This window comes from Sphaeramia orbicularis, chromosome 18 (genome assembly GCF_902148855.1).
Source record: "Sphaeramia orbicularis chromosome 18, fSphaOr1.1, whole genome shotgun sequence".
NCBI classification, from domain to species: domain Eukaryota; kingdom Metazoa; phylum Chordata; class Actinopteri; order Kurtiformes; family Apogonidae; genus Sphaeramia; species Sphaeramia orbicularis.
In genome coordinates this window covers 8,640,363-8,654,903 of record NC_043974.1, presented here as the reverse complement: position 1 = coordinate 8,654,903, position 14,541 = coordinate 8,640,363, and the positions used below count along the sequence as shown (strand labels likewise).

Genomic DNA, 14,541 nt, shown 5'->3' with positions numbered 1-14,541 from the left:
ACAGCAGATTTACAGTAATGGTATGAATTACAGTGTATGGGATGATACATAAGCGTCCACTGTGTTGGCTGATATGGAACTAAAACAACAAAATCCATAAATATACAAGCTGTCCACTGTAGTGACCATTATGCATGAAAGGGTTAAAACAATTGTCACTGAGGAGGAAACTGACCATAGAGACGGAAACAATTTTTTGTACTTGGCTGTGAAAATGTTTATTCCAGCTATACAGTCGGTCAGTTTAACATAGGACTCCATAGTCAGCCCCATTTACATTACTACAGATTAAGACATTTCTGTATTGGCTCATTTTTCATTTGTCACTTGCAATAAAGATATTACCATATTTGTAACAATACATAATATTGTATTTTTCCCCCTTGAGTTGGTGATGGGTCTGAGAAGTCACAATGTGATTGATTTCAATCTGCGCTGGAAAAATGAGAACTCTGGGATCATCTTTAAGCGTCAGGAGCCATCCAGGGTCACTGAGACTCCAGGTAAACATGGACTCTATGGGGGAATCACAAGGAAAATTGACACAAAGCACATTGTTCTACAAGAAATATGATCAAATGGACATGCCAATCGATATAAAAACTGTGATATAACTATCAAATGCTTTTTATATCAAAGTTAAAAACTGGTAGAACCTACATGAGAAATAAATTATCCCATTGTTTTGTATGTTTTAGCCTAAGTTTGGGTTTAAGACCTATGTTTTGGTCCAATCACAAATCCACATTCTGCCTTTTGCATGAACTTTGTCTTACATGAATTAAAAGACTGTTTTGACCAGAAATATTTCTTTTCATTGCAGGATGCTAATTTTTAAGCCAAGGTGCCTGTATTCACACTAAAGCCGGACCTCTGCTGCACCACAGAAGAATGACTTTCATTTTCATTCTGACATTTGATTTTACACTTGTGAGATCTTATTAAAAGTGAGTGGGTATTCAGCTGGTTGCAGTCTGAAACTTCATACTCATAAATTAATTTTCCAATTCTGTGTCTGCTGTGAAATGCCCATTTTTCGTCTATATTCCTCATGTGAATGCTGAGTTATGGTAAAATCTAGACCAGAACTTCCAAGTTTAGGTGTGAAGAAAGTGGTTTTGATGACTGAGTGTGGAGTAAAAGGAGAATATGTAAAAGGAGAAGCTGGATTGTTGCATTTAATATATTAAAAGTTCCTATGAGTAGAAGTTAAAGAGACCATATGTTTTTACTTCTGTTGTTTCACATACAGTGACATGCTATAAATACATAATTCTGTCTGTTCCCTTTGGTTCATTCCCATGGTCTTTGTTTAATATAAGTAACATCCCATTAGTCGCATTTACAGTATATATGTGGCTGTATTTTTATCTATCTATCTATCTATCTATCTATCTATCTATCTATCTATCTATCTATCTATCTATCTATCTATCTATCTATCTATCTATCTATCTATCTATCTATCTATCTATCTATCTATCTATCTATCTATCTATCTATCTATCTATCTGTCTGTCTGTCTGTCTGTCTGTCTGTCTGTCTGTCTGTCTGTCTGTCTGTCTGTCTGTCTGTCTGTCTATCTATCTATCTATCTATCTATCTATCTATCTATCTATCTATTTATTTGTTATTTTTTGGTCTTTTTTTCTACTTTCACATCCTTGCAATAAATGATCAATAATCAAAGTCATGAAAATATTCTGGACATGAAATACTGATACTCTGACCTTTAGAGGTCACAGAAATGTGGTCTACTGTTTTTTAGATATAAAGTCCAGATATATAGTTCCGCGTAAAATTAAGTAAAAAATAAGTATTTATCTCATTATTTACAAAAAACAGAATGGAAAGTAATAATACATAGTTTCAGCGTGACTGTTTTGTCTATCTGTTATTTGTTAGGGTGTTGTATTGCCTGATGGCAGTGGGGACAAATGATTTTCTGTATCATTTAGTCCGGCAGCAAGTGTGGACCAGTGGACCTCCACCAGTAAGTCCAACCCTCCATTAGTCAAATGGGCCAGTGTTTTCTACTAGTTGTTCAGTGTCCTCATCTTTGTGTTTCACACGGAGTATATTTACCATCATCAGCTGGTAAAACATGCTTCTTACTGTGGATGTCAAAGGACCTGAATCTACTTTGGAAAAGCAACTGCTGTTCCCCTTTCGGGAAAAATGCCAAATTCTCCTATAAATAATCAGAGTACTTTTTTAATCCCAGGGGGAAATTATTGAATACTTTATTATTTAATGATACAAATCTACTTTTATTTCATACATTGACCTGGCAAACACGAACATATTTATTATCAATCAAATCAATCAAATCAAATTTTATTTCTATAGCGCCAAATCATAACAAAAGTTATCTAATGACACTTTACATATAGAGTTGGACAAAACCAGACTCTAAGCCAATTTACAGAAACCCAACAGAATCCTCCAGGAGCAAACACTTGTGACTCATGACAGTGGAAGCAAAAAATCCCTTTAACTGGCAGAAACCTGGAGCAGACCCAGACTCCTGGAGGATGGCCCCTTGACCAGTTGGGGTTAAAGAGAGAGAGTAAAGGAGGAGAAAAAAGAGAGTGATAGAGATAGAGAGAGATTGGGGGAGGGGGGGGGGGAGTAGGGGGAGACACATGGATGCAGTTGATGCACAGATAACTGAACTAGAACATCTATGGAACTATATAATAAATACTATCATAACTATTATGAATAATTATTACTTGGTCTGATCTATATTCCTATATTCCAACCTATTTTCTTTTCTGATGCAGCCTAGAACAATCACAATACTCTTAATTACTGCTTAAATATTTCTAGCAAGTAGTTCTATCTTGGACGGATTCAGGAAAATTACATTCTTATTATGTTGAAGAAGTGTGGTTGACCATGTTACACAAGATGAGTCTATTTTTTGAAGTGACTGTCTGATCCAAAAAGAAAAACAGGCACTCCTTATGGTAATGGGAATGGAAATAAAATGTGATCCATCTATAGGCCTCAAATTAAGACATGGTGTAATCGTGGAAATCATTCTAAGTTATGAATGCCTCTGAAAATAGTACAAGCTTTACTTTAAAAGAAGTTTAAAACACAGGCCTACTTGTGAGTTAGTCTGTTTACACACTGATAGTTATTTTAACATTAAATATGCTGCTTATTTTAGTTACCTAATAATACTAAGAGAAAAATGGTTCAACTTTCATTGATTCCTGTAACTGCCAGTAGCTGATGACAAACATTCAACCAGTTTTTGGTAACGCAGTCTTGATGTTGTTTTAGGATGTAAGGTGCAAATAACCTTGATGGTTATTGGATGAACTCTGAAGGGGATTTATTAATATCATAAGCTTTACTTAAAAAAAAAAACTTAAAAAGAAGTTCAAAAACACAGGCGTACTTGTGAATTAGTCTGTTTGCACCCTGATAGTTGTTGTTTAATCTATATTACAAAAGCCAAGTGGCCTCTGTGTGTGTGTGTCTCAGGAATCACACAAAATCTGGAAAGAGCTGACTGCAGCAGTTTGGCATACTTATGTATTTTTGGTCAAGGAAGACAGTAACGAAAACGGCAACTTGATAGGATCAATATTTTGGGAGATATTAGTAATTTTGGAATACAATCACAATCAATCATGTTGCTATGCCCAGAACTCTTTGGCGGTGACTGCTGAACAAATGCGGTACAGCATGCACAAATACACAACAGCAGAAATACTACCACATCTAGAACCCGGGTCAAGGCGCTGCTTATTTTAGTTGCTTAATGATATTAAGAAAAAAATGGCACACACAACTTTCATTGATTTCTGTAGTTTCATTGACTTCCTTGTAGTTGATGACAAATATTCAACCAGCTTTTATTAACTCAGTGTTGATGCTGCTCAACAATGTAAGATGCAAATAACCTTCAAGTTTACCAGGATGAACTCTGAAGGGGAATTGTTGGAAAGTTTTTTTCTTTTTTCTTTTTCATTGTCCTTGAACTGCCCTCTGACAAAAAGTCAAATGAGCTTCCGGAGTTTGTTTATGTTTAGCTGAATGCAAACCATGCAAACCAATCTGCAGGTAAACACGCTTCTCTCAGGAGGTAAAAGGTAAGGAGAAGCTAATTTTGGCCAAATATATCTCATTTATCATTTAGGTGCTGCTCAGTTTGTGATATGACAATCAAAACGTCTTAAAACATTGTTTGAAGCTGATGACTTGTTTCAGAGGTCAATTACTGGACTCAACTGTGGGATTCTTAATGCATGAAAAAGTATTTAAACCATATGGAATGTAAATGACATGATGCAGGTTAACACTGCAGCACAGTGTGGTGTGGACGTGTGAACTTCAGGAGAGGTAAGAAAATGTTCAATTTTATGTAGTTTCAGAAAATATTTAAGATTTACATCTTATGTATTTATAATTATAAACTTAATTTCCTTCTTTTGCAATGTAATGCATCATTATATACTATAATTTAAAGTAATCTACTATAAATCTGAGCTCCAAATTTCACATGATGGTTGCAAATGTGATATGGTCATTTTCACTGTTTTGGCTTTCAGATAAATGGTGCACCTACAAAATGCTGTCCCTTTCATTGGTAAATCTGAATGAAGTGTATTTTTTTTTTTTTTTTTTTTTTTTTTACAGTTCTGACTTTTGATGGCTTTTAATAAAGCGAATAACATAAATTGTTGATTTCACAGGGATTCTTTGTTTGTTTGTGACGATTACTGCTGTGTCAAGTAAGTTTGGTACAAATTTTACATTTACATTTTGACTAAGAATTAAATTCTGCTTATTGTAGTATCTACCATGAGATATTATATAGAGATGTGTATTATTTCAAACAAAGTATTTTATTCTCGTAGAGAGTTTTTGGATTATGAACACTACCAACATCTCTAAAGATGATTTTGCATCATATCCCCTATTTTTGTAAAAAAAAAAAACAACAACAACAACAACAACAACAAAACAAAAACAAAAAAAAAACAAAAAAAAAAACAACAACAAGAACAACAGCAACAACAACAAAACAAACAAAAAAGATCTGACAAGAGAAACATCCTGCAGAATTTTCTTTCAGGAGGATTTTGTTCACACGTGTAGTCTCATGTTCCTTCTTTCCAGTCACTGATGCCTTTTTTTAGTTGATTTTCTGCTTTATCACTAAACATCTACCAGTATGTTCACAGTGGCTTTTAACCTCAGCCAAAGTAACCTGGATTCACTCAGTTACCTTCATGTGCAATTAAACTGCACTTGTTTTGTGATAATCATAACGCTGTCTGCATTATGTTTTGTTCCAACATATTTATAATTTAATGTTATTAATTAATGTAGTTTCAACCTGGCAAAAATGATGCTAATGAATGTAAATCGTGTACAGATGAATTATTTCTTTCTGCAAAAGATCCAGCAACTGGCTTTGATGGTGATGTTATAATGGTAAGAGAGTGTTTAATGAAATATACCAGGGGTTGGTTTAATACAGATCAAGTCCACAAAGTTGTGTAATAATCAAACACAACTCACTAAAAAACGAAGTCATGGTCATGCTTTTACTGCCTAATTGAAAACATCTGTTGGAATCACGATGCTGATCAGTTGTCAGTAATGAAGTACTGGGTTTTGTATATCTGTCATCCACCTCAGGTTCACCCTGCTGATTAGGTTTCATCACAACAAAATAAAGGAACTAATTTATGACTGTAAAGATGGTGGCATTTGTTTACTACTGAGCAGCATTAGAGTGAATTCAATTTAGGTGAATATATTCAATTCAGTTTTATTTCTAGAGCTCTATATCACAACAAGGTTGCCTCACAGGGCTTTACAGAATTAGTTGGATATGAAAACAAGCAACAGTCAGATAGACAGCAGATGAAGGAAATGGATTAATGTCCTGGGCGTCCCCCATCCTTAGAACCTCCTTCTCAGCAAGGGAAAACTCCAAAAACCCAATGGGAAAAGAGAAACCTCAGGGAGAACCAAAGTGAGGGAGAGATCCACTCCCATAAATGGACAGGCTATAGATGCACCAGGATTGATGGACGTCCATTTGCAGATGCAATTCCAGTAAAAATAAACCTCTTATTGTAAGGCAACAAAACAAAACATAATGATTCTCATATTCATGTGATTATACACCAATGAAAATGTAGCTAGACAGACAGCCAGACAGCCAGACAGCCAGATAGATAGATAGATAGATAGATAGATTTGTCAATTCATTGGTTTTTGTAATAAATTTGTTAAATTGTAAAGAGACTTTATGGACACCCTGTATTTTCTTCAATAACACAGCCACTGTAATATCTCATAGATGAGCATCATGCACAGTGTTGTGTATTGTTGAGTCACTGCATCATCATAAACTGGATGCACTGGTGACTGTATTGTGATAGTGTTGCTTTAATCTATGATTCCCATTTGTAGTTTCTTTAACTAATATACCTATGGTATGTGTTTCTTCTAATAGATAGTCCAACAGTGAGGCTGGTCAACGGTCCCAACGGTCCCTGCTCTGGTAGAGTGGAGGTCTACCATAGCGAACAGTGGGGGACAGTGTGTGACGATGGGTGGGACTTAGGAGATGCCAGTGTGGTGTGTAAACAGCTGGCTTGTGGAAAGGCTCTTTCAGCACCAAGTTACGCAACATTTGGACAGGGCACTGGGCCCATCTGGTTGGATGATGTCCGCTGTCTTGGAAGTGAAACATCAGTAACAGACTGTGCACACCCAGGCTTTGGGAGACACAACTGTGGTCATGGGGAAGATGCCAGTGTTGTTTGTGAAGGTAAGTGTGACTGGTTAGCTGTTATCACATGACTTTGTAGACTTTGTCTGAGAACACTGGCATGCAGTAAGATGGAGGTGCATAAATAACAATGAAATGCATAATGGAAGTGTGTTTATGACCGGTATTGTAACATCAGATCGAGGTGAGTCTATTGTACAGTGAAATGGAATGTGTCAGGACAGATTTCCTGTAACAGTCTGCTTGAGAAGGTGCTTTGCTGTCTGTCCATTGAGTGGTGGAGAGGGTGCTCATCATTGTCCATGATGGATATCACTTTTTTCAGCGTCCTCATAGTCCAAATGATCAAACACAACTCACCAATATAAACAATCATGATCTTTCCCTACCAGTGTGCTTTTACTGCCTAATTGAAAACATCTGTTGGAATCACAATGCAGCTTAGTCGTCAGTAATATGGTACTGGGTTTTGTATATCTGTCATCTATCCCAGGTTCACCCTGCTGATTAGATTTCATTGCAACAAAATGAAGGAACTAATTACCTCCGCCAAGGAGGTTATGTTTTTGCCAGGGTTTGTTTGTTTGTTTGTTTGTTTGTCTGTCTGTCTGTCTGTTTGTTTGTTTGTCTGTCCGTTAGTGTGCAACATAACTCAAAAAGTTATGGACAGATTTGGATGAAATTTTCAGGGTTTGTTGGAAATGGGATGAGGAAGAAATGATTAAATTTTGGTGGTGATCGGGGGTGGGGGGGCCCACGGGGGGGGGGCCACTGATCGTTAGTGTGCAACATAACTCAAAAAGTTATGGACAGATTTGGATGAAATTTTCAGGGTTTGTTGGAAATGGGATAAGGAAGAAATGATTACATTTTGGTGGTGATCGGGGGTGGGGGGGCCCACGGGGGGGGCCACTGATCAGCCTTGGTGGAGGTCTGCGCTCTCCGAGTGCTTCTAGTTTGTGACTGTAAAGATGGTGCCATTTGTTTACTACTGAGCAGCATTGTCACAATGGTGGAAAATGAATGAACTCAATTGCACGGTGCTGAAGGGAAAAATAACAGGTTTATTAATGAAACATAAAAGGAACATAAACAGGGGAATAACAAAAACCTGGGTTGCAGTCAGAGGCCGTAGCAGTGGTAAGATGTCCGGGTTATGGAGCGAGTGGAGAACACAATGGGCCAGCGCCACACGGCTATTTTCTAATCTCATGATTATAAATACCATGCACCATTTCTACCTCTAAGTCACACATTTGACCTTTAAACTTTTTTGTACATTTCATCTCAGTTATCATGTTCTATAAAACTGACACTGCCATGTAGCAAATACCTACCACTTTGTGCTATGTTCTTAGAGATATACAGGGTGTCCACAAGCAGCTTTACAGTTTAAAGAATTTATTACAAAAGCAATTGATGAGTTATGTTAATCAGATTTGTTCTATATACTCAGTGGTTATCAAAGTTTTTAATCACATTGTGGGATCATGCGCAATCGAATCATTGGTCCTTATTTTTTTTCAGAGATCAATTACTGCAAATGTTTACCTTGACCTTTAGACTGAATAAGTGGCACCACAACTGGATGACCTTCAATTTTTTGTTTTAACGCACAGCTGCAAAATAATCAACATAATGTACTGTAATCTAGTCATAATAGAAAAATATGCAGAACTTGATTTCCCTGAATGGGGTTATATTTAGCTTGCTGTACATTATTCTTTATGTGTATTGAGATAACTTTAATGGCAAGCTTCAGCTGTAATCATAAACAGATGTAGTTTTGTAACAGTTAGTCAAACAAGGGCACTATATATACAACTGACTAAAATATAGGTTACCAAGAATGGTTCTTCTTGGTCTTATAACTATGAGCGTCGACAAATGATAGATTTTAAATAGTTTGTAATCACTGAAAAATGTGTGGTAGTTACTGTTTTAATTCATGCATAATCCATCCTAAGAGGTACATGCAGTTCTCATCATTCTTAACTTCAAACTTCAACTTTCAACTTTTGTCCAGTGAACACCAAAAGTTAAACTTTCTCTTTAAAATGACGTTGTAAAATGGTGTTTTTCAACCTTAGGGTCGGGATCCCATGTGGGGTTGCCTGGAATTCACATGGGAGTGAATGCCTGGAATTTCTAGTAACTGATAAAAATAAAAAGTAAAAATGTGCTAATAAAAATATATATGGTGAGTTGACAGAGACAATCACTTTACATAAAAGACATGACAAACTTTGAAGCTGAAACTGAAGCACTGTGATTCTGTTTATCTTTCAAATGTTCATTGTGGTCAGTTTCAGATGCTGCAGCTCTTTCATAATTCATAGTTTGAGTTATTGTTTGTTCGGTATTAATTGTTAGCCTTGTAAATACAAGCTGGACTGACTGTACATATCCTGACCAAGGAAAATAAAATTTTCCCTTTGTGCAGTAATCTACACCTGGCTTTTCTGCTTCCATCCATAATAATATACATTATATAGACTAAATGTCGTCTAAAATTAACATTTATTTGCAACATAGTAAAGCAAACTATTACATGATCAAAGACAAATTAATTTTAGCAAAAAAAAAAAAAGTCTCCGTTTTGAATATCTGGGGTCACCAGATATTTGTGATGTTAAAATGGGGTCACGAGCCAAAAAAGGTTGGGAACCACTTTTCTAAAATCAAAACAATCTCCATCCACACAAGCATTTTTAGCAAAAATTACTAAGTAATTTTAGTTTGACAGTCTAATACGCCAGAAAACATCTCATAACAAGGAAAGCCGGACCGAGGAAGTACAACAAATAACATGCTAAAATAACAGATTTGCAGTTTAATTGCAGACAAGGACATGAAGCTGTGTAATCCAACATCCATGCTGAATTAATGGTGGTTGTTCTCTAAAAATAGAGATTATGGGAGAGGAATATGAAGTTAGTGGTTGAGCATGCAGATCAACATCTTTCATTTCCAAAATCTCTATTTCAGTTTGTCTACATCACAACCTAACCTTAGAGTTTAAAACAGCAGCTTAGTCCCCAGAAGTCTGAGTCTATGTCTAAACAACACAATAGTTGTAATGCATTAGTGTGGACAGATTGAAGATGACATTGTCTGTCTGACACCAAGGACTTTATCTACCAAGAATAAATCACACTGTCACAATCATTTTATGAGAACAGATAAAAATATTTTATTCCACCTTTATGGGGAACTGTGTGTGAACATGTTAACACCAAATGGCCACTAATCAATATGCTTTATAATTCTTATCTTCTATTTTCTGGAGTTTTGCTGCCATCATGTGACAATCTGTTCTGCACCATCATCGTGACTTGCCAATAGTGATTTACACTTTCTGTTAGTCATGAAGCAAAACATCATCTTATTGTTGTGATTTATTTCCTGGAGATATGGTGTATATGGAATAGGTCTTATATTGCATACTTTTGCTATTTTGAGCATGTGTGTGTATGGCAAATTATGGCTAAAATGATATACTTTAGTACCCTAATGTATACTCAAAACTGTCAAAATGTTTAATGTGGAATTCTGGACACTTCTCACCCTTGACAACTACCATCTTGAACAGCAGGCAATTGTTGAGGATGAGGAGAGGAGGAAGCTGTGTTTGCAGAGTGGTGAGCATTGCTTTGTGCAAAATCACAGCCATCAAGGAAAAAAACAAAACAAAACAAAACAACAACAACAACAACAACAACAACAACAACAACAAAACCTTAACCCCGTAAAACTGGACCCATCAAAAACTAGCCGCAAATACAAAATTTTTTGGAATTGGGAAATTTATTAGGCCTTTTAACAACATCCAAACAAAACATTTTACAATGTCATGTTGTTTTTGATACATTGGTAATTTTTTATAAAGCACCTTATATACTGCAGAATCAAATTTGATGCATAACATTTTAACACAATTTAACTGTGCTATAAAGAATCAATTATCCAGTGTCAATGCTTTGTTTCAGTACTTATTTAAAAAAAAAAAAAAAAAAACAATATAAATGTTCTTCTTAACAGAACTTTTTGAAAATTACCAAAGACTTTTGATAGAAAAATTCTGTGATACATGCTGAGATAAAAGACGGAGTCATTGGATTCTGGAATCAGAAGATTTTACTTGCAAGGAGTCAAGTACGTACAGCGAGATGCAGCAGTTGACTGACTAACAACAGGAAGTTTAGGATCTTATGAAAGAACATAATTATTACAACCATTGGACCAAGTGTACAAATATAATGACGTTGATCAAGTTCACCATTGGCTTAAGTATTCAAAACACGGTGATGCATGGGTTCAGTAACCGCGTTTGTACTCTTCTCCCACCTACACTATGGCCTGATCTCCTCAAGGGCAGCAGCCTGCTCTGGTCCAAAACTGGATGGACAACAAGTACACTTTGGTCCCAAACTGGAACAAAACAAGCAGATAGCAAAGAAATGGTAGACATATCCTGAGTGGATATGTCTGGGCATTCTTGCAAAATATGTCATCATAACCCATCCATGACTCGTGCTCTGGACACCTGGTGTTTACAGAATATAGTCTAATAGTCTAATATTATATTTTTCTAACAACTCTCCCACTAAAAGTGTGTGGACAATTTAACAATAGTGACCATATTGAGGAAAAAAAAAAAAAAAAAAAAAGCCCTTCCACTGGCTGCAGTGGAATGATAATCCACCAGGAGGCAGAAAACATGTATCAGGTCATATACAAAGGTTTTTAACCCATAAAGAGCCAAACAACCACTGGTGACCAACAACATCTACTAATATAAAATGTTTAATACCTGTTGATCCACTAATCATATCAATCCATGTAAATAATTGGTATAGAACACAGTGTGTCATCTTTTCATGGTCATCAGATATGACCCATTTGAACATTCAGAGGCTCCGTAGCAAACGAGGAAACACCATCATTTTCATCATTGATTCACCAGTAAAACCCATGGAGTTGGATCAATGACAGTAAATGGAGATGCTTGTTTTTGCATTCAGTTATTGATATCTTCATTGAAAAGGTCTCTTCTTGTTTCGTTTTCTCTGTTTTGATATAATAACATTGAATTTACTCTGAGTTTTCATGAACTTCTAAATAAAATATAAGAAATTAAATATGAGAAAATACATGATTTACAGGGAAAAATGCAAAATACATAGGATAATATAAAAATAAATGGTGATAAATCACTTAAGAAAAGTTAGAAAAAGAGAAAAAATCATTTGGAAACTGACACAAAAGTAGCACTGGGTCTTCATGGGTGAAGGAAAGTATTGATCTTGTTGATAAGATACCAGTCTCAGAACCTGGCATAGCAAATATGATACAAATGGTTTTATAGGGTTAATATAATATAACAAAAATAGAACAAGTTAGTGAATATTTCCATAGATAATAAACAGAAAGTCAAGGATTATGGCACATATTGTACTGGACGGTAATGTTCAACTAATTAAACAGTACAAAGTATTAAGGAACATCCCCATTTATGGTTCTGCTTAAGTGCACAAAAGCTGGTTTGATTAGAGACAACACTCACTCATCAAAAATTTACACACTGTAAAAGCTAGCATGCTGTCTGCAGTGAATGCAGTTGTACTAATGGAAGTACTGTACCCTATGTGAGACACTGCTTATATCAGAAAAAATATACAGTAGGAAATGGTGAGAAAATAGTTATGTTTTCATCCTGTTTTAATTTTTTTTTTTTTTTAGGAAAAATTGAGCCAGTGCCACAGTATCATACACTGGCCATAAGGACAACAGTGAGCTCTGATGTGAATCCTGCTGACAAGAACATCATCGATGAAATCCTAAAACAGGTAAAAAAAAAAATTTAAAAAAAAGTTACTGAAATATACAGTATATAGATAATTTAGTTAATAAAGTAATATCTAAATGTATATATCACATGTCATGTATGTATCTGTGTTTCAGAGAGAGAACATGAAACTGAATGAAAATGCAACAACAGACACAAGTTTAGGCTGTAATAAGTTACTAGAATAAACAACTATTCACAATTAATGATGAGTTACATTTAATTAGGTGCTTTTGAATTGTTTTTCAAATCCATCCACACCACACACGAACAGATAAGCCTGTAGTTTTCATGTGGAAGTTTGACCAGCTGTGCAGTATCACAGTGAAAAAGGTGCTCTATATTTGTAACTGTTCATTGTTTTATCCTTTTTCTCATGAAGTTGGAGATGGACCTGAGAAAGAAGAACATAACTAATTTTAATTTACGCTGGCAAAATGACGAACAAGGCGTCATCTTCAAGCATCCGGAGGAGAAAGAAAAACTTCAGGTGGAAGTGGCAGATGAAGGTGAGGTGACAAAGTCTGACTGCCCATATGATGGCCCCATACTGGGTGAATCAGAAAAAAGTAGACTTTCAGAAAAAACATCAAACGAAAATGCAAAGACATTTTGAAAATCTGGCCATGTGTGTTTATTGACCATGTAATTCTCCCTTGATTGACACCAGTGTTCTGGGTCAGTTTTCATGCTTCAGTGACCAACCCTATTTGAATTGTGCAAAATAAAAGTCTTTTGCGTATGGAAAGTGTAAGGGTTAATATGAGATCTGTCGCCATGGATGACAAGTTCCACTGGTCTTTTACTTGCATACATAAAACAGGAAAAAAATAATTACATGTTTACCCCCTATCATCAATACAAAGGAGATAAAAAATATTTTACTCCAACTTTATGGCCAACAGTGTGTATGAAATGGAGTAAAATTCACAGCCTTGCTTTATGTGAATGGTGTTCTAAACACTCCTCAACCTTTTTTCCTCATTCCAGATTGCCCGTTTACAAAAGGAGGAGAGGATTGAGCTGTAGCGAGGAAGGATTTTAATAGATGCAACTTCATTGAACTTACTGTGTACTTTTTCAGTTGTACTTATTTTATGCATTTATGTATGAGCTCAAGTAAGAAATACCTGGCACAGAGTGGAAAATGTATCTTTAAAATGAAAGCAATAACATTAAAATTGACATGAACTTGTACTTCATTGTAGACCACATAAAGAAAACTAATTTTATGTGCTGACTTGTCGACTTCTTTTCATTTGTCAATATATATCAATTCCTCACATTCAGAGTGAAATGAGAAAAATCTGTGACAGGTGTAATTTATGGCTAGGAATAAGTTAAAATAATAAAATTGAATGATTCCAGGCAAATGATTGTAATGATGATTTGGTACAAAGCACCATCCAAGAAAGATCTAGTTTAGGAGCAAAGCTGGGTTTAGGGTTGCCACTTTGTCAACTAATGTGTGAGAAAAATGATTGTTTATTATATATGTTCTTTAAAAAAAGATGGGAAGGGATGTGGAGGAAAATCACACAATTTGAATTTTCCAGTGCATAAAGGACAAGAGCACCAGCCTTAGCATAACACTGATTTCTGATTATTTAGACAACAAAACATTAAGAACTACAGCTGATAAAACTACATGCCACAGATGTCAGGATTACTTTAAAGGGTCACATTTTTTTTCACATTAAGTCAAAACCAAACATAGTTGTATTCCATGATGCAGCATTTTTTTCACATAACTTACGCCAGTGGAATAAACCTTTATGGTATTTGATTACAGATAATGTGTGTGTTTACATGGCTCTTCTCATCCATAATAACAATAGTAGCCCAGTCAGAAGAAAAATGCCTCTTGTAACCAACTCAGTCTGGGGAATTTGACAGATCATTGAACATTTTTATCAGAAAAATA

General features: G+C 35.5%; 1 protein-coding gene across 1 annotated transcript; it reads left to right on the top strand.

Moving 5' to 3' along the window:
* Positions 1-394: 394 nt before the first annotated feature.
* On the top strand, positions 395-13,669 carry LOC115438957 (scavenger receptor cysteine-rich domain-containing group B protein-like). The gene is made up of 5 exons (XM_030162847.1): positions 395-503; positions 6,491-6,808; positions 12,512-12,618; positions 13,000-13,126; positions 13,608-13,669. The coding sequence occupies exons 1-5, from the start codon at positions 395-397 to the stop codon at positions 13,637-13,639; spliced, it is 693 nt and encodes a 230-aa protein (XP_030018707.1). The 3' UTR covers positions 13,640-13,669.
* The last annotated feature ends 872 nt before the right edge of the window (positions 13,670-14,541 follow it).

Excerpts from the sequence above, each read along its gene's own strand:
- LOC115438957 (XM_030162847.1), top strand. The coding sequence starts at position 395 with ATGGGTCTGAGAAGTCACAATGTGATTGATTTCAATCTGCGCTGGAAA. Across the intron at positions 504-6,490 it reads CAGGGTCACTGAGACTCCAG|ATAGTCCAACAGTGAGGCTG; the intron begins GTAAACATGGAC and ends TTCTTCTAATAG. Across the intron at positions 13,127-13,607 it reads GGTGGAAGTGGCAGATGAAG|ATTGCCCGTTTACAAAAGGA; the intron begins GTGAGGTGACAA and ends TCCTCATTCCAG.